At 45.9% G+C, this 27034-nt stretch overlaps 1 protein-coding gene across 1 annotated transcript in view; it reads right to left on the bottom strand.

Moving 5' to 3' along the window:
* Positions 1-17549: 17549 nt before the first annotated feature.
* The window catches only part of LOC111148326 (zinc finger protein 608), a 107542-nt gene continuing 98057 nt past the window's right edge, over positions 17550-27034 (bottom strand). The window contains exons 4-8 of the mRNA XM_022504830.1: positions 24152-26612; positions 22066-22483; positions 21247-21419; positions 19743-19896; positions 17550-17635 (exon numbers count right to left, since the gene is read on the bottom strand). Of these exons, the coding sequence (XP_022360538.1) occupies positions 17550-17635; positions 19743-19896; positions 21247-21419; positions 22066-22483; positions 24152-26612 (3292 nt within the window). The remainder of the gene's footprint in view (positions 17636-19742; positions 19897-21246; positions 21420-22065; positions 22484-24151; positions 26613-27034) is intronic.

The following is a 27034-nucleotide window of genomic DNA, read 5'->3' as shown; positions in this document are numbered from 1 at the left end:
AATATTCTGTCTTGGAGGAAGAAGGGACTGCTATGTCAAGACCAATAAATAATTCTTTTAACAATTTATCAACAAGTTCTGTAGCCAAGGAGTAAGAATAAAGTTAATGGCAGAATGAGATAAGGGAACAGAAACCAGAAAAAAAACACACACAAAAAAAGAGCATTAACAAAGGTCAAGGTCAAAGGTATGACTTTCGTTTTTTTTTTTTAAAGAGACAGAGAGAGAGAGAGCATGTGCAAACAGGTGCATGCGCAGGAGGGGGGTAGGGACACAGAAAGAGGGAGAGAGAGAATCTCAACCAGGCTCCACGCACAGCAAGAAACCTGACACAGGGCTTGATCTCACGACCCTAACATCATGATCTGAGGCAAAAATCAACAGTCAGATGCTTTACTGACTGAGCCACAGAGGTGCTCCTATATGTATGAATTTCAAAATATCTCATATCAATTTCACACACACACAGAAATATCTAGAAAGACCTATACTAACCAGTGACACAGAGTTGCTTTTTTTAGCTTTAGAAGACGTATTAAGGGAGACTTTATTTCCTTTATTCTTCTGTTTGGCTTAAAATAATTCTTAAAACAATCATTTAGTTATCTATGATTCGTGCAATGAAAAAACGACAGAACTAAAACTGTTTAAAATATGAGAATAATATATGTTTCTGATGTAGACAAAGAGAGTTTGGTTCAGGATCTCACTTCTCTTCCTAGAAACCGGAATGAACAAACAGGAACTATGAGTAAAACATTTGTGACAAATTTGGATACCAAGCACACTACAGAATTCTTATTGCTCACGCTGCCTTCTACAGCTGAGACCAAGCAGAGCCCCCAAAGGAGCTATTCTGGAATTAGCAAAGAGCTGTCCAGGAAGGGGTGAAGGGAACCGGTGAGTAGCAACTGAAAGGGAGCCACAGCAAAGTAAAAGACTGCATAGAAGGTTGGCTCCGAGATGACTGAGATTTAACAGTGCTGAGATCATACCACGAAGCTCAGAGAGAATCAGGAAGCAGTGAGGGCAGAACCCAGAGATGCCACGTGGAAGCAAAACGTCTCTCAGGCAGCGAAAGAAAGACTCTTAAGTTACAAACCATAGAATTTCATCTTGCCCTACTTCCCACCCTTAACAGCAGAGCCTCTAAGTAAATAGATGGTCCAGGAAAATCTAACCCAATCAATCATGCAAAGCATAATTGGCATGAGGCTGAAAAAAAATTAAAACATCAGAATTGAGCAAGAGATTTTAAAAAACACTCAAAAACATTGCCATAGGGATGCTTAGGTGGCTCAGTCGGTTAAGCATCCGCCTTCAGCTCAGGTCATGACCCTGGGGTCCTGGGATGGAGCTTCACATTGGGCTCTCTGCTCAGCAGGGCATCTGCTTCTCCCTTTCCCACTCCCTCTGCCTGTGCTCTTGCTCTGTCAAGTAAATAAATAAAACCTTTAAATATATATATATATATATATATATATATATATTGCCATAGGGTAGATGAAATCTGTAGTCACAAATTTTACCAGGATATGTTAAAGTTACTAATAAAACAATTATCTCCATAGAAGAAGTCTTAAAAAATAAAAATATAAGAACACAGAGCTGGGAAGACCAAACACTAAGCAGGATAAAATATGTGTGGCAGAACTTGGGGAAGAAATACAAAAGAAAGAAATTAGGGAAATTAATTGTTTTTTTAATGAACAAGCCAAGGGGAAAACAGATACTACAGAAAACCCAAAAAGGAATATTAAAGCTAGAAATGAAATCAGCTAATAAAATGAGATAGATAGAAAGAAAAAAAATTAAAAGAATTAGAAAGACAATAACAATTATAAAAGATAAAATGTATCCGATAGATACAAAGTGAAAGGTATCCCATATGCCCACAACTGGAATCTTCAAGAAGGGAAAGTAAAGCAGAGCAAGTATTTTTGAATAACCAGTAAGAAAGCTTTCCTGAAATAAATGAAGACTTGTATCTACACATTCAAACGGCATATTGTGTATTAGGGAAAACAACCAACATTAAGATACACTCTAATAAATCCATGGGGATTTTAAGATAAAAAATAATCCTCTGGATAGCTAGGCAAAAGAGCAAATCACGTACAATTCTTTTTAAGTACGGAAAATATTTTTCTATAACACGTTTTTAGAAGCCAATAAAATAAAAACTGAGAGGAGAAGATAGGAAGTAGAAATTAAATGAGCACAGAAGAATGTTATTTAATATTGGCAAAATGAGGGGCAGAAGTGAAAACATAATTAGCACTACAAAAATGACAATAAAAAAAACAATAAAGTTGAAGCAAGGAGTATATTTATGGAGAAAGAAGAGAACATAAGCTAATTTTATCACTGATGATAGTATTTGAGGTTATTATGCCGTATATACCCTTATATAAGGTAATTATACCTTTCTATACTACAGAAGAGTTGGAGAAAATGTTTACACAAAAATACAAAATACAGGTACAGAAATACAAACCTTCTCAAATGTGAAAAGAATTACAATGTTAAAATAAGCAAAAAGAAAACATAAAATAACATGACATTGCAGAAACAAACAAATCTTTCATAGCCAAAAATTAAAAAGTGCTAAACTTCACTGTGAAAAGAAAGAGATTTTCAGATCAGATTTTATAGGGTAATGTATCTCTATTCTGCATAAAAGAGACACATCTAAAACAAATGATTCAGAAAGCTTAAAATCAAAGGATAGGCAAAGATTTCTCCGGGCATATGCAAAATTTTAAAAATGGAGGCTTGCCTCTAGTGACAAAGAAATACGTATATATGAGTGTATGAGTATATGCTAAACATGCTTACAGCTCCTAGTCCTATTGGGTACTGCCTGTCCAAAGATGCTAAACAAGGGGGAAAAAAAAGGAAGACTGTTACTCTGGGCATTAACTAACCTTAACTACTCACTATACCTCATTCTTGCTAAACATCTAAACCACTACATGTACCCTGACTCCAAGGTCTCCAAAGTGCCCTTTAAAAATGGCAGCCATTACTCAGAAGAGTCCACCACCCACTCCTCAAACTCCCCTCACAACCGGTTTCTTAAAATGATGAAACTCTATTGTTTCAAAATGAAATTAACCTCTATCAAAAGAATTTTAGATAGACTTCTTCCCAATGCGTATATTCTATTTTTAGCTCCAAAATATTGAGCACTGTAAGTGGGTTACTGAATCTGTTTTTTTTTTTTAAGATTTATTTATTTATTTGGGGGGAGGGACTGCAAGAGGGAGGGGCAGACAGAGAGGGAGAGAGACTCTCAAGCCAACTCCCCGCTGTGTGCAGAGTCACCTTATCTCACCCCCCAGAGATCATGATCTGAGCTGAAACCAAGAGTCCAGTGTTTAACCGACTGAGCCACCCAGGCGCCACCAACCTATTCTTTTTTTTTTTTTTAAGATTTTTATTTATTTATCTGACAGAGAGATCACAAGTAGACAGAGAGGCAGGCAGAGAGAGAGGAGGAAGCAGGCTCCCCGCTGAGCAGAGAGCCCGATGCAGGGCTCGATTCCAGGACCCTGGGATCATGACCTGAGCCGAAGGCAGAGGCTGAGCCACCCAGGCGCCCCCCAATGTATTCTTAATAAAGACCTTTATTTGTTTGCTACTCCATTTGAGTGCTTTCCTCATTAAGTGTGTAAGAGTATGCATATGATGTTATGCTAAAATAAAATACCATACACAAATAGCCAAGGACAAACTTTGCATAATAAATTTCAAGGCAGCTAACATCATGGTGAAAGACGCTAGAACTGGCTAATAAACATTCTCCCTTAATGTAAGTATGTATATTAATTAAATAGAGATGAATTTCATAGAGATGGTGAAGCGATAGCAAGAGAAATATAGAGATAAGCTAGACACACAGACAGATACCATGCTACATATTCATGGGGAGAGAAATGACAGTTCACTCTGAAACTGACTTATGTCCATCATTGTAAAAATCGAACAGTTCACAATGACATTCAAGAGAAAGCCCCTTCCTCCTCTAGGCTACTCCCTGCTCCCCATTCATGACAGGTAACCACTGTAAACAACTTGAGAAACTGGCTTTCCAAGATGTCTATCCAAACGCAAATATAGAGCATAAACGCACGCGTACACACCACAAGCCACACCTTGTAGCCACCATGTCCTATGCGTACATAAACATTTAACCTTCCAAGGCAGAATACCACGGCTCTGCCTTGGCGAGACCACAGTCAAGGACATTTTAGTAGTTCTGGGCTGCTCAAAATGATGCAATGAACATTTTTATACAATCTTTGTGTAATTGAGAATAGGTGGTAGGCTACACTAAAAGGAAATGTCTATGTATGTTTATATATATTTTTAAGGTTTTATTTATTTAAAAGAAAGGGAGAGAGCAAGCCCGAATAGGGGAGAATCAGGCTCCCCACTGAGCAGGGAGCCCAATGCAGGGCTCGATCCCAGGATCCTGAGATCATGTCCTGAGCCGAAAGCAGATGCTTAACCAACTGATCCACCCAGATGCTCCTGTATGTTTATATTTTTGACAAACAGTGCCAAGTGTAGGAACTTTGAGCCACACCTTCAATCAACATTTACCCTTGGTTGTACTAAGAGGTGAAAAGAAATCAGTTGTCCTTTTCATATATTCTATGACCACCTTTTTATATTCCTATATTTCACTGTGTTCCTTTTCTGTTCCTGGTACCCTTCATCTCTCTCTCTCTTTTTTAAAAAAGATTTTATTTATTTATTTGACAGAGAGAGATCAAAAGTAGGCAGAGAGGCAGGCAGAGAGAGAGGGGGAAGCAGGCTCCCCACTGAGCAGAGAGCCCTATGTAGGGCTCAATCCCAGGACCCTGAGATCATGACCTGAGCCAAAGGCAGAGGCTTAACCCGCTGAGCCACCCGGGCACCCCTCATCTCTCTTTTCTATGAGAGATGAGACCACTAAATGATCCAAACACATTTCTACCTCAAGACCTTTGCACTTGCTCTTCCCTCTGCCTGAAACAATATTCTTCCAGACATCTATATGACATGTTCCTCCAACTCCTTCAGCTGTCTGTTTCCTGAACCCCCTCTATAAAATGACATCATTTTCCAGCAACAATTCTCCAGTTCTCTCTTTTCTATGCTGGCTCAATGCTTGTAAAAAATAATGTCAGTATCCAAGTTGGCCCTTTGCCTGCGGTAAATTTCGCAAATATTTCCCCCAGTTTCTTGTCTGTTATCTGACTTTATTGATGAGGTCTCAAAAGCAACTTTAAATTCTTTAAATTCTTTAATGTGGTCAAATTATCCATCTTTTCCTCTGTGATTTGTGAATCCAATGCTATGTCCAGAATCATCACTCCCATCCCAGAAATAAAAACAGATAGATCACCAGTGTTTTCTTCTACTGCTATGATACTAAATGGTTGATTCTAGAAGAATCAATTTCTCTGGCTTTTAAGGAGTTATGGAGTCATGTTAAATTTCAAGCTATTTGCTCCCATATGCCCAATCAGTACATCAAAACATGTTTAAGATACACACATTTGCTGGTCAAGCAATGTTTCACTAGAAATAAAGATAAAATGACTTGCATGTTTTCATGCATTAATTTTGTTTTTCAGATATATTAATAGTAGACTGTGGCCATTTCAGATGTTTTATAAAATATCTTTAAGAAACATAATCTGCAGCTTAAATAACATGAAATTGTTAGTTCTGTGTTACAGGGACATGAGAAAGGAATACCCCCAAATTCTTTCTCAATAAGACAGACTCCTAAAAAAGTAAAGTCAATGATATTCCACAAAGGCATTTTAAAATCATTTCTTTGGTAGAGCTTAAATGGATTTTTAAGGATTATATATCCACTGAAATTGCTATATCCTTTGCTTTATAAACAAACAGCACCAAACTTTTATCAAAGAAGTTAAATGCGTTACTTCTTTGCCCCAATGAACCCAAATCACAGAAATGGGATGATTAACATAATTCTGGACCATTTACAATTCATTCCAATGGGAAAAAATATAGAAGCAACAACTGGAATAGGGCATCTTAGGGAGGCACATCAAGCTTGTGGCAAGGATTGAATGATGGCCTAAGAACAGCAGTGCCTCTCAACCTTATTAAAGGTACAATGTTACCTTCCACCTTGCAAAATTCCCCCATTAACTTCCTTCTGGAGCTGGCTGCACCTGTTCCCAAGGCTGACTCCCATCCATTCCATGCCTAGCCCCGCCTTTCACATCGTGGGGTGACTGCCTCTTCCTCCATATGGCTGTCCCCTCGCCACCAGGACAAGACTGAAACAGCTGGTAGGCAAATGAGTAAAATCAATAGCTATTCCTCAGTCCGGAGAACCCACATTCTCAGCACCTTTTTATAAGTACGTCCCTCTGCAAAGAATCTCCTGGCATCTGCTTCCATAATTGTTCCAACCTCCTGCCTTTCCTAAAATCGCCCATGCGGGTGATGAAATTTTAGGCTCATCCAAATAGACTGCTCCTACTTCCCCTTCAGAGTAAAAATTAGGTCCTTACAATGGCTTGTAAGACTCTGCTTCCTTGCCACCATTCTCTATCCAATTCCCAGTTCTTATGCAGTGTACGCTGGTCACAGGGAGAATATTCAACTCGGCTACACAAGACAAAACAAGGTGCTACTGATGCAAATCATTAGATGTGTCAAGCACAGATAATTAAATTATTTACCTGGGAGACAGGTGAAGACAGATAAAGCAAATAGAGCATATATGTGTGAACCTAGATAGAAAGGAAATGGAAGAAGCAAGTAAATACTACATATTCATGACCACTAAATATAAATGAGACACACAAAGCACTGAATATTCATGATCTCCTAAATATAGATGAGGACCACTCACTGTTGACACTCACTCAAAGCCCCATCTGCCTCCTATCCTGGACAAAAACCTACGTACAACATAGCACTCAGGGGGTGTGCCCTTCCGTGGCCTGTGCCCCAGCCTAAGTGTACTAGTCTACTCCATTTTTCCCCACTGGCTTCAAACTGTATGCTTGAGGTTACATTACTTCAGTTAACTGTGTGATTTCTGTATCTTTAGTCCATGAGCTTTCTGTGCCACAACTATGGGACAGGTTGCCTGGCTGGGTACTTGGAGGCTCCTTTTGTAAGGCTATGTCAACACATACCTTATCTACCAATGGACTCCTTGCCTGTGCTCTAGCTATATTCCTCTTCTTCACCCTTAAATAGTGCAAACACATTCATACCTCAGGACCTTTGTACTTGCTCTTCCCTCTGCCTGAAACACTATTCTTCCAGACATCTATAAGACACGTTCCCTCAACTCCTTCAGTTGTCTGTTTCCTGAACCCCCTCTATAAAATGACATCATTTTCCAGTAACAATTCTCCAGTTCTCCAACACCACCTGGGAGAGGTGTCCTATGAGTCAATTCAATTCTGCACTGCCCTGTGTGAGCACAGACCCCACAGGTTAAAGATTCAGTCTCTTACACGGAGACTGCCTCCCCTTCAGACGCCAGCCACAAATTGGTCCCCAGGCTACCTGCACCTGTGCACAGCCAATAAATCAGGGCTTCCCATGATGTCCCCTCAGTTTCGATACTTCGTTGGAATAACTCCTAGAACCTAGGAAAGCATACTTACGATTATTGTTCTATAGTCAGGATTAAGTTTTTATCAAAACTTCATTGTACAGTCATCCTTTTATATAAGTCATTGGCCATCGGTGATTGAACTCCATCTCCAGTCCTTGTCCCTCTAAAAGTTCCATGCCTCTCATCACGTGGTTGCCTCCTCTGCAACCAGCCCCCAACCCAAGCCAAGGGTCACCTCACTACCGTACATTTGGGTATGGCTGGAGAGGCCCCTTATGTATGACAAAACAGACTCCTATCACTTAGGTGAATCCAAGGGTATTGTTTGTTCCTTTTAAAGATTTAGAGTTGGGGACCAGCAGAGGGAGAGAGGGAATCCTCAAGCAGACTCCCAGCTAAGCACAGAGTCCCAGGCGAGATTTGATCTCGCAACCCTGAGCGGAAATCAAGACTCAGATGTTAAACCAACTGAGCCACCCAGGCGCCCCAGCAATTCCAAGGGCTTCAGGAGCATTAATTACATGTCTAGATTACCACAAAAATTGGAATTTCCTCTTCTACATGTGAGGTGCTCCCTACCCTCTCGGCTCTATGCTGCCTGTCTCTATGTGGTTCGCTACCACCTGACCTGGTATATGTTTCCTTGATGCTTCTTTGGGGTCACCTTCTCCCAGGAGAAGGTAAACTCCATGAGGGCAGAGTTGGGTGTCTTTTCTTAGTGTTTCATCTCCAGCATCCCCAACAGCTTTTAGTCTAAAACTGGCACTCAATAATTATGTGAATGAGTGAGGGAATGTCATTTCAGGGTACAGGAGAAATGCCACCCACTCAACCTCCACTCTTGGAGAAGCTGCCGTACTGAGCCTTCTAGGAGGGACAGTCCTGAGTTCTAGGATTCCGTCCCACCTCTCCCAAATCCGGCCAACCACATCAGGTTATGACAGGGATGGAAATCTATTACACCCAGCGTATGAATCTGGAGCACGAACTGAAAGGCTGAGGCAGTTAAATGATGCTGAGAAATGGGCCAGAGGGCAGTCCGTAAGCATCCCAAGCCGTATTTAATAACAGCAGCCCAGAAGCTATGAGGGTAGCATGAGTCTGTCTGTCAGCAGAAGCAGGAGAAAGGGACAGTTGCACCAAAAGATTCAGGGGTAAGAGACCCTGGCCCACTCCAGTGAGACTGAGGGGTTTTCTGGAAACCACCACTGTGACCTGCCAATTCCTTGCCTGGACATGAGGAGATTGACTCATAAGCTTTCAACAGACCTTCTCTGTAACTAAGCTGGTTTGAATGGGCTTCTGTTCCTGGCACTCAGCGCTCCTTGGACGCAGGGCCTGGATGGGAGGGGGTGCAGGGGTGGCCTAAGGAAGCTAAACTCGGAACGGAGATGCTCGGAATACTGCTGGTCAAGTCAGGCCACATGTTCAGAGAATCAGAGAAAGCCAGTGAGCGGAAGGAGAGAGAGTGCGAAGAGGCCACCATGAGGAGGAGAGGGGAGGGAGAGGAAGATGGGAGAGAAAAAGGAGGAAGATGAGGCTGCCAAGGTGCCTGGGGGCCTCGCAGGTCCCAGTGGCTTCCCCTTTGGAGCTTATCCGCACTTCCTGCCCTTGTTCCTGGAGGACCTCTCCGCCCTACACTGAATCCGCCATTTTGTTGACTTTAGTTTGAATACATTCTGCTCTGTACAATAGAAAAGCCCTCGTCTAAGCCACGGCGGCATGAGGAAGCTAGCAGTACCCAGGTGAGCCTGCGGGGCATTCGGAAGACCCAGAGGACCCCAGAGTTGCCAACATGGAGGGGAGCAAGGCCGGAGACACTTGGCCTTCCAACAGAGTACTTCACTCCTATTATTAGGAAGTCCATCTTGGCTGATCTGCGGGGGCCGCTCCTTGGTCATCTGTGCGCTGTCAACCCACCTCAGCCTCCAGAATCAGTCACGGGAATGTGCCTGCGCTCCCTGGACTGTTGCATGGGGCTTCCAGAAGCTGCTCTGCCCCAGCAAGAGGACTATCAAGATAGGAACCATGTTCAGGCTGCCCTCTGACAGGCACTGGAATTCCCCGGCCGTGTGCCATGTTTTTGGTGAGATGCCGCTCAACGACAACAGAATCCAAGCAAGGGGCAGCAATGAGTCACGAAGCTTCCCACCTCTGGGCCCGTCTGCCACTCCCCAGTGGCCTGGGGACTGAGCTCATGGTGCCATCGGACAGAGGGCCTCCCGGAGCTGCCTGCTGGGGGCTTTTCCATGATGAATCCCGCTTCAGCCCCCAGACAGTCTGGTCACCAAACCATTGCCATAAAATACACTGCGTGTCTCTGTGTATCTTGTCACTGAGGGTAGGGGAAAAGGGTGAGGGTGGCAGATGGCCAGGTACCTGCAGATTTCTGAGGCTGAGCACATCAGGTCTAAAGCTTTCTGAGCTGGGGGGCAGAGTCCCGGGGTTGAACGAAGACATCCGTCTTCCCAGTCAACTGTAAGTCTGCAGGGCTCTGGTCCACCCAGCTCTGCAGACACAGGTGGCTGATCCACAGAGAGGAGGGCCGTGCCCTCTGTCTAGAAGGGTTGTGAGCACAAGGTTTGGGCACTGTGTCCCTAGGAAACCCGAGGCCCTTTTGGTGGGCACTTGGGAAATACTTCCTAAAAGGATTCTGGCTCCTGTCCTGTTCACCCACTTTCAAAATTCCTTCTTTGGAAGGAACTGAAGCCTCCCCGAATGTTCCCAGTCACTAGACCTGCTGCGTGGCACCCTGGGCCATCCCTCACCACCTCAGGGACCTCCTCATGGAACCACTGATCTCGCCATCCAGCCCAGTAAACACCCTCTCCACATCAGAACCAGAACCGGGAGAGACTGAGAGAAGGGCAGGAAATTGGGGCCGTTCCTTTACCTTCTTCCTACCAACCTCTGTGATCTCTGAGAGGGCAGAGGAGGTCAAAGGTTGAGAGGATTAAGCCTTCCCCACCCAACCCCCCACCGTTGGGACTACCTAGGAACTACCCACCTACTCTTCTTCTTCAACGACAGCAAAGCCGCTTTGCAAGAACCACTCAAGGCTCTTTCTCAACTGAAAGCTTTTGATCATTCTGTCAATGACCACAAGCGGAAGCCTGGATTCTCTTTCCCTCAAGGAATCTTCCTTGTTTATGATAAGATTCTCCCTGCCTCTGGGCTAATTTGTCCTTTCTCTTGGTACACCAGTGCCTGACGAGTCCCCTTCCTAACACTCCAGTCCCCTTACCACAACACCCACCCCTGCAACGACCTCACAGTTGTACCTCTAATACAGTAAGGAATGGACCCGAGCTCCTCTTTTTGTCTTCAGAGTATGGGCTACTTGCTTGGGGGAAATGGTAGGTCCCTCTTATTTCTTACAGGCTGTAAATTCTAGAGAGCTTCTGCAGGGGAAAAGAGCACATAACTCGTGTGTGTGTGTGTGTGTGTGTGTGTGTGTGTGTGTGTGTGTGTGTGTGTGTGTGTGTGTGTGTGTATGTGTGTGTCTATGTGCACACAGTGGAGACTGGTATCTTTCTTCCAACCAGTAGAGTCCTGTTTGGTAGGCTTATGAATTCCTTTGTATTTTTTTTGGATGTTCAGTGTAGCCCATGACATGAGTGCCTCACCACAGTAATTCTGCCCCATCACTGGATTCTCTAAAGGAGAATCAGGTAAAAGGTGAAGGTCTTGGGACGCCTGGGTGGCTCAGTCGGTTAAGCGTCTGCCTTCAGCTCAGGTCATGATCCCAGGGTCCTGGGATCGAGTCTCACATCGGGCTCCTTCCTCAGCGGGGAGCCTGCTTCTCTCTCTACCTCTGCCTACCTCTCTGCCTACTTGTGCGCTCTCTCTTTCTCTCTCTCTCTGACAAATAAATAAATAAATAAAATCTTAAAAAAAAAAAAAAAAAAAGGTGAAGGTCTCCCTGAGTTCTGCTTATGTGCCAAGAACTGCCTACTTCATATCCAGACCCCATCCTGGACACAGACATAACCTCAAGAGAACCAGAGGACATCAGGAGAATCTACCAAGTGCCACTGGGCTCAGACAACAAAACACTCATCTCCTTCAGCTTCCTCCCTAATGGAACCTTGGTTCTAAGCCCTCAGGCACCTCTCCCATGCATGATCCTGATGCGATTCTCACCCTTCTCAACCCAGGTAAGTCACAGCCATCTCTTCCTCTCATCCGTCACGGTTCAGGAGTGAGCATGTGCCCTGACTGTGGTCAAGGAGACTTGAGTGGATGCCTGCCAGCTGTCTGAGAAAGACTTCTTCCCTCCTAAGACAGAGACACAGAGAGACGTGGATGTCTGTGGACGGGGCCCATGGAACTCCCATGGCCACTCACATGAAGGATACAGAGGAGGCTGAGCAAAGAGTGTTCTAGAGAAGCAGGCCCACGGATGTGCAGGACTGCTCTGGAGCTCACCCTGCTCTCAGCCTTAGGCTATGGAACAGAATATATTTCCTAGGGGCTGAAGGTAGTTGGAGACAAGGTTTCCATTATGTGCATTGGAAAATATCACACCCTACAACCAACCCTGCTGGAGATGCCCTCCCTTTCCATGAACAAGTTGAAAAGCCACCCCCCACCAGGCTGGGGATATTGTACCTCTTTTCCCTACCTGCTAATCATCACCCTACAAATAAACCCTGGAAAATTCAGCATCTGATCTAGGAGGATGGGGTGGGTGATGGAGTGACCTTCACTGGAGGGTGATGAGAAGACGGGACCGCCTTTCTCTTTCTAACCTGGCTCTCTGATGATTGCACGAGGCTCAGGAAGCCTTGAGCCACAGCCTTCTGCCACCCCTTTTAGGAGGAATTTTTTAACCAAATAGTATATCCTTCCCACAGCAAATGCTTTCTGGAACAAAATCCTCTCAGAGGCCCAGAAAAATCTAGGCCAGGGGCACCTGGGTGACTCAGTCGCTTAAGTGCCTGCTTTCTGCTCAGATTATGATCCAGGGTCCTGGGATTGAGTTCAGCATCAGGCTCCCTGCTCAGCAGTGAGTCTGCTTCTCCCTTTCCCTTTGCCTCTCCCTCTGCTTGTGTTCTCTATCTCTCTCTCAAATAAATAAATAAAATCTTAAGAAAAAAAAAGAAAGAAAGAAAAATCCAGGCCATTCATTTTTTTTTTTTTTTTTAGGCTTCCACTAAATTAACATAAAGAAGCCATTCTAATACAACTTTATAAAAGTTTGGGTATGGTTTAAATGTCTACATTTTGCCAGTTAATGTTTCACAGATCTCCCTCTGCACACAAAATGCCCTAGTAAAGGATCTGGTTACAGGAAATGAATCGAGAGTTGTGGTTTGAACGTCTTCCTTTGACAGTCTTCTTTATTTTTCCCCCTTAGTAGCAATGTGAGGCTTGAACTCCTAACCCCTGAGATCAAGGGCTGCACGCCCCACCCGCTGAGCCAGCCAGGTGCCCATGGCTTGCTTCACTTTGTTTTTAACTTACCAGAATCCAGTTTTCCCCACCAGCCTCTGACACACGAGCATCCTTCCCACCAAACCTAACTCATGTTCTGGGTATCTAGTTCCCAGCCGCATGTGGCAGACGACTAAAGGCGGCAAGGACCACCTTGACCACCAGGAAAGAAGGAAAACTTCCAGGCAATGAGCTCCAGGCTCTCGGGATCCCAGGCCTGGGTGGCTACCCAGCTCTGGGAAAACCTGTACCGGGGTTTTGTCTCACAAAAGACTAGAGACACGGGCTGGAGTTCTCTCATTTGCCCCTCTGAAAGTAACAGACTTTAGCAAAGAAAATGGGCTCGGTCTGGTTACTCTCTGAGTTTGAGATCCCTTCTCTGAAGCAGAAGAGCGTGGGGGTCACAAAGCTTGCCCTGGGACTGATAGCCGTGTGACCTCAAATCACTTTGGCTCTGGGCCTCAGTGTCCTCCGCGCAGCAACGGGACCCATAATTGGGTTTTATGAGTATCAGGCATTGGAGGCTGGGAAGCCCCGCTTTAAAGAGTTCTTCTGTTAAGAAAAAACCCAGATTCTGCACCAGAGGCCCTGCCCATCGTGGGCTTCGCTCCTCCAAGTAAACAACACTCGTGACTCATGCTTCTGCAGGAAGCAAGGGATGGATGACTGTGTTTGGTGACAAAAACAATAATAAATGGCTTTGCCTGTCTTGTCTCTTTTTCAGAGTCAGGGAGGGAATTAAATGACCAGTAATTATCATTTAAACTGCTGTTTTATCCCGTATCAATCAGAACTATTCATTCTGGGGGCTCTCAGACCCTCAGGCCGAAACCCCAGTAAATTGGGGTCAGTTCCAGTGGGAACAGATAAGGCCAGCTTTTAACTCTGTGAGCGTTCACGTTCACGGCCGGCGATGAACACCAGTGGCAAGTTCCCAAGAAGAAGCCAGCTGTGCTTGCATCTAGGAACCCACGGTCCTATTACCTTGTTTTTAATATTCTGCCTTTGATGGGACCACAGCTGTAAACAAGTCTTCGCTCCCATCTCTCCGAGAAGTTAATCTGCACTGTGTCAGCACTGCGGGCTCTTTGCATATGTTCAGGACAAGCTGATAGGAGCCGGCCTGGAATGAATAATGTTTAGGAAAATCAATAAACCCTATTATTAGTCACTAAGGGGACTGATTTTATGTCTATAAAAGTAAAACAATTAGAACCGTATTAATGGCAGATTCATCATAGTAATATAATGGAGCCAAGTAGGCTTGTCTTTTGGGAATCTTTAATTTACCATTCGGTCCTGACTATGTACTCAGCCAGAGAACCCGCACACATAATATAAACAAGCCCTGCCCTTTGGCAATTTCATGTTGTCATAAGCAAAGACAACACTCTAACAGTTTGGGCGAAGAAACAAAACTTCATTTAGTGATTAATGTAAACCAGTCATGAATAACGTTCCCGTAAAAGCCTGGGGGGCGGGGAGAGACCATTCACGTTGCACTGTGGGTTTGGTCATAGATTTCTCTGCATTTCCCGGCACTCCTGTTTATTACAGCAGCAAAGCGAAGCATGGCCGGGTCCATCTGTTTAGAATAACCAGTGAGGCCCCTAACTAGTAGTGATCAAAAGGCTGGTGTGGCATAAGGACTCACCCAGTCATTCTGCGGTGGAAAGGCAAGACTGGCTTTCACAGAATTTTAACAAAATGCTTCTTGCTAAAAGCAGAAAAATCACCCCGGAATCCGTAGCTTCGGCTTGCCGCCACGAGAATGCAGCAATTCAGAGGAAGACGGGAGCAGACCACCTTAGCCCTGCTCCAGCATCTGGAACAACTGAATTGTTCCGTCTGTTCTAGAACTACAGCAGCAGCGAGGCAATCAACAGACACACCTGAGACCATATTTGGAACAGAGGAAACATACTTGCTGAAATGGCGTCAGCAAATGTACATCGACTCGGCAAGGACATATCAAACTGAAAACATGCGGTAACTTTACGAAAATGGTGAGAAACGTGAAATGTTTCTCCATTTCACCACCAACAAGGTCTTTAGAAACACTCACATGGATGAAATTCAAAAGACAATTGAAGCGAAAATTTGGAGAAAAATAACCTTCTAGAGAAATCTATCAGGAACGCGACAAACCTGCAAGGCTTTTCTGAAAGCATTAGAAACACTTGGAATGCAGAAATCTCATCCGTTTGCAAAGCAAAGCCCACCCCCCACCCCCAGGAGGAGAGCTAACCACATTAGACCAAGACAATGTCTGTCAACATCAAGAACTTTGTAGACAAACACCGAGGAGGAGAACGGCCATTAGCAGATACAGGAGCTTACCACACCTACTAGAAAACGCAGTTGCTAGGAGGACAGGAATTTTAATCTACTATGTTCACGGCTATATCCCAGTCCCTATACGGTGCCTAGGATAAAGTAGATGCTTAGTAAGTGTTTGTTGGAAGGGAGGGAGGGTGGAAGGGAGGCAAGGACAGAGGCAGTTAATTCTGTAGGTGAGATGTAAAATACGCTAGCAAAACAACTCAATGACAAGTCAAATAAATGGTTGACTTTTCTACTGCCCACATGTCCTGAGACGGATATCTTTGGAGCATCATTCCCTATCAGAGAAACCCAGATGTACCAATTTGTACTGATGCGATGCTCCGTGTTTGGGGTAAATACCCACTAAATTTGCACACATCCACGGAATTAAATACACCACTTGGATGTTACACCGGTGTCTCATGTGAGAAAACTCAGTATGCGTGTACTTTCTCTTTCAAAGAGAACGTGCGTAATATTAAGCAACCTTTCTTTGAAAATGAGAATCACTCCCAGCCATCGAGAAATAACACAAGACAGACAAGAGGCCGTTATAAAAAAAAAAAAAAACCTTTTTAATTCTGATTGCCAAATTATTTAAGGCAGGTATAAAAAAGGAAAGCATTCAATATACATTTTACATAAAATAAACTAGATTACAGCATAAAACAAGTAACCAGGCAATGGCGTTAAAGTCTCTCTCTTCTAAAACTGGATGATTGTAAACATTAAAAAAAAAAAAAAAAAAAAAAAGGACTGCAAGACTATTCAAGTAATAGAACAATCACAGATGTCTCTGGTACGCAGGCTATTGGGTTATTTGCCATTCAAGATTATCCAAAAAATGACATCTCATTATTCACAGATGCTCATTATTTCCCCATTTTAATCTTTACATTATATACAACACAGTTTTTGTGGTATTGGCAACCCCATGCCTTTCCATAAGTCTTTTTTTTTTATCCCACAACACACAAGTACAAACAGTGACTACAGGAGCATTTCACACTGATGTGTCTTTGACGGGAGCCACCGAATAGACATCTAAATTGTACCCAAGCGTCATCATCACAGCCAGCCTTTCTGAGGGCCTCACGGGGTATCGAGGAAGGATATGCAAGGTTCGGGCACACGGATACAGAACGTCCTTTATTTACAAGTGGAAAGGAAAAGAAAGTAAGCAGCCTTCTGCGGCCAACGTTTTTCAACATGACAGATACACTTTTTATTTCTTTTTACTGAGTGGTTTGCGACTTGGTAGCAGACCCTGTGTGTGCGAGCCTGGTTACTGATACAAAAAAGTAAAGAATATATATATATATATATATATATGTATATATACATATATGTATACGTATATATATATAAAACAGAAGTTTAATTACAGCAACATTTGTTACTCTGTAATAAAATCTGTAATTTACAAAAATGAAATGACTGGTTTTTGCCTGCCATTAAAGGCATTTCAAATTAACACCATGGAACTGATGTTTGTATAAAACGCTCTCCCATGTGATCCAGTCACATGACAATGTACGTTTCCAATCTTGTTATTCTCTGCAAGAGAAAAGAAGACCTTAGCATGAGGTTCTTGCCACAAGTGACACTGAAAATACAAAAAACCCAAGACTGACAGACTTATGTATCTCAATTCTATTCTGTTCATGGGATTCCCTTCTACAGAGAGGGAATGAACAGGAGGGTAAGGATACACACCACGGAGGAAGAAATTATTTTCCTTTCTCAAACAACGGGAGGGGTAATTCAAAGTATCGAAGAACAAACATGACCTTTAGCATTATGAAAATAAGTATTTCCCTTCGCGACTTTGTTTTTTACACAGGCTAAAACAAAGGGAGTCATGGCGAATTATTCTAACAAAGCTGCATGAGAGACTCTCAACTGTTAAAAAAAACACCCATTTGTTGATTGCTAGCCCATGTTACAGCTAAAGAAAGGAGGGTCCTGGAAGGTAAGCTCATAGGGGAAGCAATAGGGATGTAAAAACACATTACAATAATATAAAACCCCAAGGAGCCAAGTTTTGGATCTATTGGATGTTTGTCTATTTGGATCTAAAAAGCCTATACTATATCCACCCCCCCCCCCCCCCCCCCCCCTCCCCCCCCCGCCATTACGCTGTCTCTACTAGATAGTGGATTCGAAATGCACAGGATATTTACCTTCTTTGTGCAGGAAACATTCCTGATGCAGATGCCTGGGCGGCCACCTGCTGAGAGGCAACGAGGGCAGCGGAGGTCAAGCCTGATGGGGAAAAAATGCAGGTTTTCTGTGACATTGGGAAAAATAAGAGCAGGTACAGGCCCCCAGGTGAAATACTACAGCCATCTGACCTTTCCTAAACACACACGACAGGTTTCACGCAGCAAGGACGAGCCCAAGCCACGTGGTCTAACCAACGTCTACCATTTATCCAAGAGTCCAGTTTTTTAATAACTATTTCATGACATTCCATCTCCCGGACTCTGCACGGAGCTAGATGGTTTGTGCGCATTCCTGAACGGGACGCTCAGCAGAATTAATAGGCAGCGGGTCGCAACACGAAGCCAACGTCATGGTGAACGACAGCAGCAACACGCTATGTGCTTCAAACACGAAACTTTCATAGTAACTTGGGCCACACTTGAACATTTCCCCAGCGAGGGAACAAAAGGCACCCCCGTCAGGAATTAGTCAGGAATTCACACGGAATCAGGGAATCGAACTTAGAAACAGCCTGCACTTCTACTCTGCAAGAGAGAGACGGCCGTGGCGAGCACGGCATAGCCCCAGAGGGCATAAAGTTGCCTAGTGGGATGCGATTTTTCATTCTACAGCAAAAACAAAAACAAAAAACAAAAAACGAAAAAACAAACCCCAGAAAAATAAGAAAGCAGAAGTGCCAACCTGGGGAAGAGTACTCTCCCTCTGTGTCCTTTCTGTTCTTTCTTAACGCCACTAGCTGACAGCGAGCAACACGAGATGAATAAACAGAAACGAGTCTTGGCGCCTGCAGAGCACTTCCCACTTCGGGAGGTACCTTCACACGTTCTCTCGTGTTCACACAGTAAAAGAAGGGGTGATGTGGCCCGTGTTAGGGGCTGAAAGTGTCTCCCCCCGCCCAAATTCCTAGGTGGACGCCCTCACCCCCAGAGTAACTATCTTAGGATAGGACCTAAACAATTAAGGTTAAATGAGGTCATAAGGATGGCACTGTAATCCACCAAGATCCGTGTCCTTATAGACGAGACCTCAGAGGATAGCATGTGCTCTCTGTCTCTGTCACAGAGAAGAGGTCATACAGGTACACAGCAAGATGGCAGCTTGCCTCATGCCAGACACAGAGCACTCACCACCAAGCAACCGTGCTAGTACCCTCGTCTCAGACCCCCAGCCTCCAGAACTATGGGAAGTTATACCTGCTGTTGAAAGCCATGGAGGCTGCGACATTTCATCCTGGCCGTCTGAGCTGAGACAGCAAGAACCTGGCCAGTGGATCGGTGGGCAGCAATGGGGCCCGGCACCCCTGCCCCCCGGAGGTCACAGAGCTGAGACAAACGGCACAAGCTCAGCTAATAACACCACAAATCAAAGGCTCTCTCTCATCGATGCTATGGCTTCTTCAAAATGTTTCTCCATCTTGAAAGTCACAGCCATAAATGGCTACAAACAGTCCCTGAATTAGAGGTGATTGAAAGTGGTAAACTGGGGGCGCCTGGGTGGCTCAGTGGGTTAAGCCTCTGCCTTCAGCTCAGGTCATGATCTCAGGGTCCTGGGATCGAGCCCCGCATCGGGCTCTCTGCTCAGCGGGGAGCTTGCGTCCCCCACTCTCTCTGCCTGCCTCTCTGCCTACTTGTCAACTCTGTCAAAATAAATAAATAAAATTTTTTAAAAACAGTGTTAAATGGGATCATGTCGCTCCTACTACTTCGGGGGCGGGGGGGCGGGGAGGGCAGGAAAGCAATGGGAAAGACCTGAAGAAATCACTGCAGTGTCACCAAAGCCTCTCGCCATCCCTTCCTTTTCTCCCCAGCAATTTCCCTCAAGGAGCTATCAGATCTTCTGATTGTTATATTCAGGTGCCCCAGACCCTGGCCGCCACCTTCGGTCCGTCAGAGAACAGCAAGCCTCCGATAACATCAACCAGCAACAATTATTAAGTGGGAGCCATCTCCTATCTCAACAGAACACAAAAGATGGGGCCAATTGCCTCTGCTGTGTCACTAGGAAATAAGAATTAAGAAACTTACTTACTCCCTGGAGTTAATGTGAACCTAAAGCTCAATATATTTACTTTGTGACAGGATAGGTACTTTGGGCAACAGTTTTCCCGAGCAGAATGACCCACGCGCTTAACGACGGAGCTGCTGACCTTGGAAAGGGTCATATTGACCAGGGATTAGTGGGTAACCCATGCCAACGTGGGTGTGGTGGTGTGTGTGCAAGTGCCGCTGGCCGAAGGGGGAGTGGCGGTCCCTCTCCCTCTCTGCCTCCCGCTCCCGCTCTGCGGTCGCCTTTTCCACGGGCTGCAACAGAAAAGAGAGATGGGCTCCTCTTAAGATTCTGAAAAGCCACCGACAGGAGTGCTAAAACCACCTCTGCCCCTTGAGCAGTATTTGCCAATGATTAAAAACAAATGCAGACATACTTAACATTCCTGATTAACGGGAAGACAATTTCAAAAGGCATGCATGAATTTCAGCCGGCATTAGGCCAACACTAAAGAAATGTTCCCACCTAAGAGTAAACCAAAGGGATCAAGGTTTTCCTAAATGCTGGAAGTAAGAGGACTTTTTTTTTTTTTTTTTAAATGCCTGCTCATAACCTCAAGATTACAATCTACCCAATTTCTTCCCAGAAACAACTTTCGTACTTTGATCAAGGGGCAAAAAAAGTAGTTGCGGAGATTTAAGTCAAGTTTTCTAATTATCCTTGTATTTTGTTTACACTGGGTGGGGGGGGATCTATCTCATAACTTTAAACATGCCCGTCTCTAGTTTAGTGCATTGAAAATACACATCTCAAAACTGTATGTCAGTATGGAGTACAGGAAATCGTTGCCCTATGCCTCTGGAAGCATTCCAGAATCCGCCCATTTCTGAAGGTGCGTAGAGAAGCTCTCAGTTCTCCCAAATCACAGTTAAGGACTCTCTCCTATACATTTCCACCCACCAGAACTGAGCCCACTTAAAGTTCTTTGTTCTCACTGGAAAAAAAAAAAAATCTTTGCACTAGAAGGAGGACCCACAGAAAGAGACTCAGAAATCATCTTTTCTCACTTACAGAGTCTCTGGTGGACACATCCACATCATAGATCCTACATTTTATCCCCAACTTCTCTTTTCTAGGCAAGAACTGCCATGTCCTTTGTCTCTCTTCACGACAGCCTCTAGAACTAGCAGATGCCCTTTTTCTTGGAGTGTGGGGATGGGGGTAACAAGGGGGGAGCCATCTTTCACAAAGACACCTGCTCTCAAGGCTTTGGGATGTTACGGGGACAGGACCAGGGGTCCAAGCCGAAACACAGCACACGCAGCCACCAGCATCTGATCAGGCATCCAAAATACTTTGCCCCCAAAGTTGGTTCCTACGAATGTCCACTTTCCCCTCACAGGCGCCCTCCTGGTAGTCGAAGTAGTGCATTCTGCCACAGAAAAGCCCACCAGCACCACACACACGCACTCTGGCCATTTTTCCCCCCTGTGTGAAAGCAGCTTACGTTTGAACATTCCATGCTTTATGTGTGAAGATAAAACAGCATCTTGAAATCACGGCTGGGCTCAAAAGCCATTTATATTTCAAGACCGTTTCCTAGCTTGTCCCCTCTTTCCCCCCAAAACACAGTACTTTTAACGTGACAACAAAAGGCGGCTTACGGCGGGAGACTTGCTGCGGTACTGGTTGGCGTGCTGCTGGAGCAAGTCCAGGGCTTTCGATTCCGTGGATGTTTTCGTGTTGATGCTAGGGCTGCTATTGACTTTCTCTGCCTCTTCTCTCCCTGACATCTTCCCATAAACGGGATAATGAAATCCCGGAGAGAGATAGGCCCCTGCAGATACACAACAAATGCCACATCAAGTTACGGGCTCCATCTTTAAAAAAAAAAAAAAAAAAAGAAGAAGAAGAAGAAGGAAAAAAGTCATCTGGGTTACATGAATTTGGGATAAGAGTCAGAGAGCTTAAAACAGGGATTGACATTAAGCATGGGCTACATCATCGTGAAACTGTGCGAAAGCTCTCCGATTTTCTTCTCCCAGTTAATTCATCCTGATGAACGGAGGTTATAAGCAGAATTGAGCTTATAGCCGTTTCATACATTTATGTGTCCGCTTAAGTGAAAGGAATAGTAACTATCATGATTATGACAGTAAGTGCTTAGAATATTTCCATAGGCAATAAAGTATGCGTCGGTCTAACAGCTAGAGCAGACCATCAGAGTCAACACAAACGAGAGCTCAGGACGCCTGATATTTGATCTTAAAAACAAACAAGCAAACAAACAACAACAACAAAAAAACCCCGCCCCCCCCCACCAAACCCTCATATTAAGTTTCACCTTGGGGACTTGACGCAGCCTAAAAATAAGCAAAACAAAGGTTACTGGCGAAGCGTCTCGTTTATCCTGAGTTTTTTAAACCGCTAAAATTTGCACGCAGCCTGTTCCCTCCAATAGAGTGAGAACCCACGACACGTACCAGGGTAACTGTGCATTAGGACGGGAGAGACAGCCCGGTATGCAGGGTGGCTGGGGTCATACATCTGTGGGTAAGGATAAGCATGCAAGTACTGTATGTAGGACTGATGCTGACTCATGGGCGAGGACACCGCCACTCTCGCTCCCCGAGAGTCCTTCCAGTTCACGGGTGTTTTCCCATCGTCATTTTTCAGCTTGCTCTCCTCCAGGGACTGAGAATCAGGACGCTTGGCCTCTTTGGGCTCCTCTTTAATGCTCGTTAGTGATACGGGAAGGCTGGGCACACCCCCGTCCTTGGTGGGGGTCTTCCTGGGACTATCCTCTTTCAATTTCTTGTCCCTATCAAGCTCTTCTGACTTTTGCTGATCCAGGTATTTGGGCTGGTATACGTAATGATGCCATGTCCTTGAATCTGGATCCTGATTTAAAAGAAAAAAAAAGAAAAGAAAAAGAAGAGGGGAAAAAATTTTTTTTTTAATTTCAATATTGGAAGCAAAACCCATTGATCACCATGATAGCATTATTACTCTTACTTCTAATACTAAGTTAACACATGTCTGCCCTTGCCCTGTGCAAGAGCTTCAAGCCTCCCTCTCTGACAAAGTCATGACATCTAAGATAGGCATCATTATTCACCTCTTTCACACAAGACAAACCCAGAGCTTTTCAAGCTCCAGGAACACTGGGGTCACACTGCTGCCCAGGGTGGAGCTGGGCCACAAACTTAGGTCTGCGGGAATCCAGAGCTCGGCCCTTGGTGGGATCCTTTGACATTTAAAACAGCATGCTCAGACATCATTTAACCAAAAACTCATTTTCCCTTTACTATCTCATATAGGCGAAAAGAATTTTAAAAACTCCCAACTCGGGCTAGTTCTTAGTAAATTTAAATAATCTTCATATCAATTAACAACATTTAGTGGGGGAAACTCTTGGTTTCCTAACATATTTTCTTCACCTACAGCAGCTGAGCCTTAGTATACAGGCTCCCATCTCCTATGCAGATATCTTACTCAAAACACAAAATTTCAAATTAATAGCACACATTACAGTTTTTCCATTAGAAAACAAAGGCACCTCTAAACCCCTTCAAAACCATATGGCTCTAATGTAGCCTTGTGAAGCCAGAACCTGGTTCAGGCCTCCAGAAGTGGGGAAGCGAGGACTGCAAAAGGCCTCTGTGACTTCCATCCCATTCAGGACAAAAACCCACTGGGAATTTAGGTCCCAAAAGAACAATCGGCCTTGGGCCTCAGTCTCAACTACTAGACAGTAATGAGCATGAAGACAGGGTTCTGTTGGTCTGATTCCCCAGGGACAAGAAGTGTGGGAGTGGAGAGGGGGACAGGACACTGGGAAACCCCAGAGTTAACTCTCAGAGGTCCACAGTGAGGATGTGCATGCCATGACAGAAAGTGTCGGCATGTGTGTGATTTCGTGGTGGCTGGTTTTCAGGTGCCTCCCCGTGGAACTTCAGACTGGCTGACCAGGGGTTCCCAGGAGGACTGCGGGAGGCCCACACACCCAGATACTCCCCATCCCTTCATCTCACAGGCTGTGGACATTGAGCCCTGAGCCCCGCTTTGGGACAGGCATCTCGGACACCATGTGAAAGACATCTGGGCCTCAAGTGTTATGAAAGAGACGAGTGGGAAATGTGGATTGAAGGGGCCCAGCCTTAATATTCCTTGAAGGTACCAGGAGAAACTTGGAAATATGATAGAGAACATTGTAAAGGCCAGCCTCAGGATCTCTGCGGCCATGTGGTAGTACTCCCTCACTCTGGACTCAGTAAGAAATCAGGGGACCTTGCACAGTGAGTGAACGGCAGGGAACACCAGTCTGCAAAGTGCTGGTCTGAAGTTCCTTTCACTACACAACACAAGGCAATCGTGGGCAACGCAATGCTTGCAAGGTAGGCAGTAACTCCCGAGGGAACCTTTTCAAGTATTTTTCAGGCGGAGAGGGACCAACCCTAAGGAACCCTTGGCTTATTTCCTTTGAAGACGTCTAACCAGATCAAGCCCAGACACGTCCAAGTCTCAGACTCGCTCTCTCCCTGTGGGGGCCACGCTCCACAATCTTACTTGTTTAAATCTCGAGGTTGGGTCTACACCTGTCTGCTTCATAGAGTCCATGACAGATTTCATTTCTACAGCCTCCTTAATAAGCTGGTGGTTTTCCATCTGCTTAGCTTTGAAGCTGTCGGCCTGAAGGTGCTGCTGGTGACCGGGGAGAAGCTGTGATTTACCTGTCTCCTCAGTTTTATTAGGCACTGGCGGCCCTAGTTTAGAATGGGTTTTGTTAGGCTCCGGGGTAGAGGGAGCTTTTGAGATTGTGGCAGACGGCAGGATTTTCTGTTTACTGTCCTCCTTGCCCAGCTCTTTCAAGGGGAGCTCATTTTTCCTGTCGCAATCTCCACGGCCAGCTTGGGCCATTTTCTGCTCTGCCAGCCTCTGGTCCTCATAGTACTTCTCATACTGCTGCCTATAGGCAGGGCTGGTGGCCATCAGGGACTTCTGGTCCATATAGAGCCCATAGGCATACTGGCCATAGTAAAGGGACTGCGCTAGGGCTGGGTGTCTCTGTGTGATCACCGACTGGTGCTGGGGCTGTAAGGGGGCTGAGGTATGGTCCAGCTTCTTGGCATCAAGCTGCTCCGCCTTGTCTTTCTTTTCTGCGTCCTCCTCGGACTCCTTCTTGATCTTCATGGCCTGCGCGCTCCCACCGTTCCCAACGGCAGGGGCTCCCACCTGCCCGGGGTGCATGTAACTTGGAGAATAGTAAGGGTCATAACCATGGTAGTAGGGAGAATGGGACTCTTTCATCTGAGATGACTGTGCTGTAGCCGAAGGATGCCCTTTGACAACACCCTCCTTACTGGAAATGATGTCTGATGGAGAACTGGCCTTGGACCGCATGCCCTCCGACCGGCTGTCGGAACCGCCATCGTCCGCAGCATCAGAAATGTCCGAATAGGCAGGGCTGCTGGTCTTGGCCGCCGACGTCTCTGCGCCGTTTTGGGTGAGCACGTGCAGTGGGGCCATGGGAGCCTGGCCGTTCACCAAAGTGCTGCATTCCATCCTCGAGGCACTGCCTATGGACGGGCTGGGGGCGTTGTCCGTGAAAGTGTAAACCTTATCTGCCTCAGCTTTGATGCTGGCCATCCGGCTCTCCTGAGACTCCGACAGTCCGTTGGCCAGCCCTTCATTCTTGCTGAGGTGGTCCTTTAAAAAATGCCCAGGTAAATCTTTCCCCGCCCCTTTGGTGTCCTCGAGTTTGCCCAGCTTGGCATCCAGCTTGGGGCTCCCCGACTCCTTCCCTTCTTTGTCCTTAAGCTTCCGCTTCTCCTTCTTCTTTTTGTCTTTGAGGGACACAAGAGCTGGGTTCACGGTGATGGGCTCCCCCATAATTGTGGGCTTTGGCTGAATGGGTTTCAATGGAGGGCTCTTTGGTGTGGCCTGCACAACAGTCGTGGTGAGGGAGGGCAGTCCGGGGATGGTCCCCGTGGTGGTGCTCGTAAAGGCTGCAGTGGGTATGGCGATGAGTTGCGGGGGCGCGGGCGCGGGCGCAGGGGCAGGGGCGATGGGTCGGGCAGTTTTAAGTTTGGAGAGATTTTTGTCCATTTTGCAGTTGTTGGCTTTCTTGCCCTTTTCCTTGTCTCCCACAGTCTTCTTATCGATCAAGCCTTCCGCTTCCAGCTTGGGCATCTCTGCGGCCAGGCTGCCATCTGCCGCCGTGCAACCGTCCAGGGTGGCCGTCATGTTGGAGATCACCGGGAGGTTGTTCAGCTCACTGTGAAGGCCCTTCTTTTTGCCAGAGTTCTTGCCCGCTTTAGAGCCAATGACAGAACCCGGACCGTTGCTCATCAGCTCTCTCTTTCCCTTGGGGGTGCCAGGGGGGTGCCCGGAGCCTGGTGAGGCGGGCGCCTTCACCTGCTCGTAAGCCGAGAGGCTTGCGCTGGGCTCACTGCACTCGAGGGCCACGTGACTCAAGGCCTCCTCGCAGTCCGAGATCTTGTCCTCGCTGTCGGGCTCGAACTCCAGCTTGTTCTCCGGGTCTAAGTGTGCGTGAGCCTGGTGGTACCTCAGGCCGTTAATGTGCTTGTACTTTTTGTTGCAGTTGGGGTGGGGGCAGTCGATTAACACCGGAGACGAGCAGCCTTGGTCCAAAAAAGTCGTCTCTGGTTTCCCTTGAGGAGTGGTTGGAGTGCTTCTGGAATTCGTGCGGACACGCTTCCCGGGCTTGTTGTCCTCAGAGCTGGAATTCAGGTCCAGCTCCATTGGGGGCTTGTTTTTCCTTTTGTTGGTGGAGGAGGGGCTGGCTTTGATGTCCTCCGCGGCGCAATTTGGGGGTGTCCTTCGCCCGCTGGCATTGAGGCTGCCTCGCCTCCCCTTCCCATTGGCCCCCCCTCTGTTCTTGTTCTGCAACCCTCTGGACTCAGTGAAGCTGGCCTCCGAGCCTGGAGCCGCTGCGGCAGACCTGGCTCTCTTCCCTCGGCCCCGGCCCCCTCTCATCTCCAGGTCGCTGGTCGGGGACTCACAGAACCTAGGGAAGCAAGCAACAGAGGTCAAAATGAGCACTCCCAAAAGAGCCAGGTGAAAACACAAGGCACACAATGCAGGCAAGAGCAGCCAACAGCCCCCCAGCCCGAGGGCTGGGCCCAGAGAAGGAAAACACACCCTAGCCTTCCGCTGAGAATTTCACTCCCTGCAAAAGAACCAGCTAGGGAGGATGTATGTTCTTTAGAACACCAAAGAAAAATGACTGGGATATCTAGCTTCAAATCCAGTTCCAATTCCCATTTTAAGTAGAGAAGGAAACAAAAGAGAGAGGGAGCAGGGGCAGGGAGGAGAGATCTCTGTGACTGAAAAGAAATCCCACATCTGCATTTCACCGTGTGCAATCCTGAACTGCTCCCTTCTCTTTTGCCTGGTTTCAATTACGGGCAGACCTGTATGCATTATTAA

This window comes from Enhydra lutris, unplaced genomic scaffold (assembly GCF_002288905.1).
Source record: "Enhydra lutris kenyoni isolate GAN:26980312 unplaced genomic scaffold, ASM228890v2 scaffoldscaffold19, whole genome shotgun sequence".
Lineage (NCBI taxonomy): Eukaryota > Metazoa > Chordata > Mammalia > Carnivora > Mustelidae > Enhydra > Enhydra lutris.
The sequence above is the reverse complement of the archived record's forward strand: the minus strand, read 5'-3'. Positions and strand labels throughout refer to the sequence as shown.